The 5,202-nt window shown below is 39.5% G+C and overlaps 1 protein-coding gene across 1 annotated transcript; it reads right to left on the minus strand.

Annotated features, from left to right (window-relative positions):
- Window positions 1-200: 200 nt before the first annotated feature.
- On the minus strand, window positions 201-2,091 carry LOC113782107. Its single transcript, XM_027328018.1, has 4 exons — window positions 1,992-2,091; window positions 1,702-1,855; window positions 1,441-1,599; window positions 201-1,104 (listed from the first exon to the last, which is right to left on the minus strand). The coding sequence occupies exons 1-4, from the start codon at window positions 2,089-2,091 to the stop codon at window positions 201-203; spliced, it is 1,317 nt and encodes a 438-aa protein (XP_027183819.1).
- Window positions 2,092-5,202: the final 3,111 nt, after the last annotated feature.

Genomic DNA, 5,202 nt, shown 5'->3' on the forward strand with positions numbered 1-5,202 from the left:
ATCCAAGGTGGTACTGTAGACCAAGATGTCATCAAAGAAAATCAAAACAAACTTCCTCAGGAAAGGCTCAAACACCTGGTTTATTACTGCCTGAAATGTTGCAGGTGCATTTGTTAGTCCAAATGGCATCACCAGGAACTCATAATGACCTTGGTGAGTTTGAAAGGCAGTCTTGTGTATATCTTCCATCTCACCCTAATCTAGTGGTACCCTGACCTCAGATCAATCTTGGACAAGAACCCAGCACCATATAATTCATCTAAGAGTTCATCAATGTTAGGCATAGGGTATCTATCTTTAACTATCAAATCATTAAGATGTCTATAGTCTACACAAAAATGCCATGTGTTGTCCTTTTTCTTAACCAGCAACACTGGAGATGCATAAGGACTGTTACTTGGCTTGATAATTCCAGACTTCAACATGTCAGCTATTTGTCTCACAATTTCTGTTTTCTGTGAGTGGGGGTACCTATACGATTTCATTTTGAGGGCCTGTACTCCTGGTTTCAGAGGAATCTGATGATCCAGATTTTTGTTTGGAGGCAACTGAGTAGGCTCCTGAAAAACTTTTGAAAATTGATCTAGCACTACAGTGATTGCTTCTAGTACCCTTTGCCCCTCTGTAGTCACCTTTCCTGCTTGTGCTGAAATAGCACAACACCTTCTTTTAGCTTGCAAAAATCCTCTGAGGTCTTTTCTCCGGACTAATTCCATGGTTGCATCATTTACTGCCCCATGCAAGGCGACAATCTCTCCTTGATGGAACATAGAAAATTTCAGTTGGTGAAAATCAAAAGTGATGGGACTGTAGTTGCACATCCAGTCCACCCATAAAATAAGATCCCAGTCACCGAATTCCATGATCCTCAGATCAAAACAAAACTTATAGTTTTGAACATTCCACAGGACCTTTGGGCACAGAGCACCACTAGTTACCAAACTCCTATCTCCGATTGTGACAGTGAAGGGTTTAACATATTTGTATGGAATTCCTTGTGTAGACACAAGCTTGTGATGGATGTAGCTATCACTGCTGCCTGTGTCCACTAAAATCTTGACAGTTTCTCTTGCCAATTGTCCTTCCAACAAAATAGTATTTCGTCTGAGGGAGTCTAAGAGGATATTTAGTGATATTTCCACTAGTTCTCCTGGGTTGCCAGTCAACTCATCTTATTCCCCCAGGGCATCTTGGAATTCAGTGTCCTCATCTTCTTCATTTAGCATAAAGTTCAAATGTTTCATCCTACACTAATGTCCCATCCCAAACTTCTCCCCACATTTAAAGTACAATCTATTATTCCTTCTAAACTATACTTCTTGGGGAGATAATCTCTTAATTTTTGGATTCTAGGTGACTGGTTTTGGTATGTTGCTCTGGGACAGTGTGTAAGTGCTAACCCCTCCATTCGTAGAGGTAGGATGCTTGTACATCCCAAACCTTGGCTCAGCCACCACCTTATTGCCTTCTTTCACTGTTTTCCCTTGCAACTTAAGGGCTTGTTCCTGTAAGTGAGCTACCTTTATAACTCCAGAGAGAGTGTTTGGCTTAAGCATTTTCACCATAGGCTTCATTTCCTCCTTGAGACCACTTGTAAAACTGGAAATAAAGTACTCCTCACTCAAGTTGGGATTCTGGATCAACATCAATGTTTTTAATTCTTCAAATCTCTCTTGGTAAACCTTTATTGTGCTTATTTACTGCAACTTATTAAATTCCTCCACAATGTCCCTACGACAAGTTCCCTTGAACCTCTGGCAAAGTAATTCCTCAAACTTCCTCCATGTCAGCTTGGGTTTCTCCAACTTGATACCCTGGAACCAATTATCAACCTTCTCTTCCAGGAACATTTCCACTACCAGTAACTTATGGTCCTTAGGAATCTTATTCAACATGAAATATTTGTTACATTTTCTGACCCATTCACGGGGTTTTTCTCCATCGAACATGTGTAACTCAAGTTTAGGAAAATTGTGATAAAAAAATCTTACCCAGGAATTCGCAGCTTTTTGCTTCCTCTTCTGCTCCCAAATTCAACCTCTGATGGATGGGAGGTGTTGGCACTAAGGATGTGCGATCTCCCCCAGCCATATCTTCTTCAGTTGAACTCTTTTCTTTGGTCAGTAATGCCTTCATCATCAAACTGAGTGTCTCAAATTTCTACTCCATTCCCAGAACGATCGAGTCCATTCGTTTATCCTTTCCTGCCATTTCTTCTTTTACTTGCAGTTGCATGCTCTTGACATCCTCCATTACTTCCTGTAACTTGAGTTCTTGCTTCTTGAGGTGATCCTCCAATGTTTTGAAACGAATACTTTCTGTCCAATTTGTCAGGCTTCTCAGGAATTGAGGGAAGAATAGAACAGAAACAGCAATTGAGAAAGAGATTCATGAATGAAAGAGAGAAGAAAGGAGAAGAGAGAGAGAGAAGTCAAAGCAAGAATATGTAGGGAGGAAAAATGAGATTATTATTTCTTGTTGTCCAATCCATTACACAGTCTAAAATTTATACAAATCAATGATTTTGCCAATAACCACTCTACTACAACTAACTAACTTCCTACATTCTGTTACAATGACTTTTAACTACTTTTGGCTTCTTATGATAATTGCAATAATGACCCTTGACACTTTTATCTTTTTCAATTAAGTCCCTGCTCCCGACAAAGTGCACTTGTACGGTTAAATTGGGCCTTTGCTCAATAATTGTAAAGTTTTACCAAATTTCAATAATATTATCTACGATTTCTGGAAAAAAAAAATGTCAAATGCACAAAAACAAAGTCGGTGGAGCAATACTTTTGGCCTTTTGGGCATCATTTTTTTGGTAGGGAATTTCCCTTAAATATCACCCTCAAAATTAGAAGCACTCAGCCTATCGAGCATCTTCTGCCGTCGTCTCCCCCATAGCCCGCCGGAGGCACCGACAGCCAGCCAGGCAAATTTGAGGTCCATGGTCTCACCGCCTGGGTAGAGCGATCACCTAAAATCTCGTAGCGGCGGCAGCTCCAGCACCAAATTCGCGACCAATTCTCCGGGCTAAAAGGTTGGTGCCCCACCGTTGCCTCTCGCGGCAGTATCTCTTCCTCCTGGCATTAGATTATGCATCCTTTCTTTGTGTATATTTGTGCGTATTCGGTGGCCATTGTTTCTTTTTCTTCCTCCCTTATTTGAAAATTCCCTCATTCTGTGTACAAATTTTATCTATTTGATTTTATTGGAGTGTCAATGTCATTGGCAATTTTGAGCTTAACAAAGTGTTACTTTTTCGAAAACTATTGCTAAATCCGGTTGAACACGGTTGAACTATATATCTGGCTAGAATATGGCTTAAACATAGGATAAACTCAAATTTAGCGGCAAAAAAAAATGCTGAGTAGGAGTCCGAACTGTTGAAATCAAAGCCTAAATTGTAGACTTTTTCAAGTCACAATTGTTGAATTTGTGGCATCTATTTCTATCCCACATCGGTAGAGTTGAGAGCTTGGGTAAGGGCTTGAGAGTTATAAATCAATTGTACCAAAAAACAAAAGAATTACCCAAAAGGATTTTGTAATTCTTTTGTAATTTTTTCTTCTCCTAAATTATAAGAGCAGGCTGCTTGAGTGGTGTTCGAAAATTAGGCAAAATTGGCCGAACTCCGTTATCAATTTTTTGGGTGCGTTCTTTCCTTATCTCTTTTATTTATTCCTCACTTATTTAGTAGTTTCTTTTTTATTGAAGTATAGTATTCAATATATTTGTCGGGTTTATTTGTAGTGTTTTATACGATTCATTTGGGTGTATTTTTCTTATTCGTGTGTACGTAATATTTATGTATACACGGGTCTAGTTGTGATAATACACCGTACACGTAAATTCTGTTTAGGAGACTGGGTTTTAAGTGGGACCGCTTGTGACCCCTCCAGCCTTTCCTGGGAATTTACTTGGAATGGTAATTCTGGCTAAGGAGATTGTTTCGACGATCTTTCCTGGAAATTACTGAATCGGTTTAATCACTAGTTGTATTTTGAGTGAAAAATTACCCGTTTTCCCCAATAAGTGGTATCAGAGCCGAAGGTTCGTCCTTTGGCTTGTTTGTAGTTTGTTATATTGAATACTATCATTTGAGTCTGTAATGGCATCTGACAATTCCACGTCAAGAATTATATCTGGGGTATCGGCTTCCTCGTCCACATGGTCGTGGATTCCAATATCAAGTTTGAAGGTGGCAGTGGAGACATTTGACGGTACTGGCCATTTCGGCATGTGGCAAGGCGAGGTCATGGATTCCCTTTTCCAACAGGGTCTTGATATTGCCATTGAAGAAAAGAAACCAGATGACATAGAAGAGAAGGAGTGGAGTACCATAAATCGGTTGGCATGCGGAACTATTCGATCGTGTTTGTCCAGAGAGCAAAAGTATGCTTTCAAGAACGAGACTTCTACATGAAAATTGTGGAGGGCATTGGATGAGAAATTTCTGAAGAAGAGTGGTCAGAATAAACTCCTAATAAAGAAAAGATTGTTCCGATTCGATTACCAAACAGGTACTACTATGAATGAACACATCACTATGTTTAATCAGTTAGTAGTAGACCTGTTAAATTTAGATATAAATTTTGAAGATGAAGACTTGGCTTTGATGTTGTTGTCGTCCCTTCCTAATGAATTTGAATATTTGGAAACTATGTTATTTCATGGGAAGGAAAATGTATCTTTAGATGTTGTATGTTCTGCTTTGTATAGTCATGAATTAAGAAAGCAGGATAAAATGAAGAATAAAGTAGCTACAGCAGATGAAGTGTTAGTGGCAAGAGGTCGTCAACAAAGCCAATCAAAGGGGAGAAGAGGAAGGTCCAAATCAAAAAAGTAGAGTTACCAAATATGAGTGTGCTTTCTGTCGTGAGAAAGGGCACTGGAAGAAAGACTGTCCAAAGTTGAAAAAGAAAGGGAAAGCTCCGCAAGACGTAAATGTTGCAGAGTGCAAAAGTGATGCGGAATCAGATTTCTCGTTGGCTGTATCACCTTTGACATCCCATTCAGATGAGTGGATTTTGGATTCAACTTGTACCTACCATATGTCTCCCATGCGGGAGTGGTTCTTTGAATTTGAAGAACTTGATGGTGGAGTTGTGTACATGGGAAATGACAATTCATGTAAAACAGCTGGGCTAGGTTCAATCAAGCTGCGTAATCATGATGGATCTACTAGAATCCTGA

The sequence above is a fragment of the Coffea eugenioides genome, chromosome 9, assembly GCF_003713205.1.
Source record: "Coffea eugenioides isolate CCC68of chromosome 9, Ceug_1.0, whole genome shotgun sequence".
NCBI lineage: Eukaryota > Viridiplantae > Streptophyta > Magnoliopsida > Gentianales > Rubiaceae > Coffea > Coffea eugenioides.

What these genes read in the sequence shown, in the direction of transcription:
- LOC113782107 (XM_027328018.1), bottom strand. Translation starts at nt 2,091, where the DNA reads ATGGCTGGGGGAGATCGCACATCCTTAGTGCCAACACCTCCCATCCAT. An exon ending in GAGGAATTTAATAAGTTGCA is followed by an intron (nt 1,600 to 1,701) that starts GTAAATAAGCAC and finishes CTTTATTTCCAG; the next exon opens with TTTTACAAGTGGTCTCAAGG. An exon ending in AAGGTGGTGGCTGAGCCAAG is followed by an intron (nt 1,105 to 1,440) that starts GTTTGGGATGTA and finishes AGACTCCCTCAG; the next exon opens with ACGAAATACTATTTTGTTGG.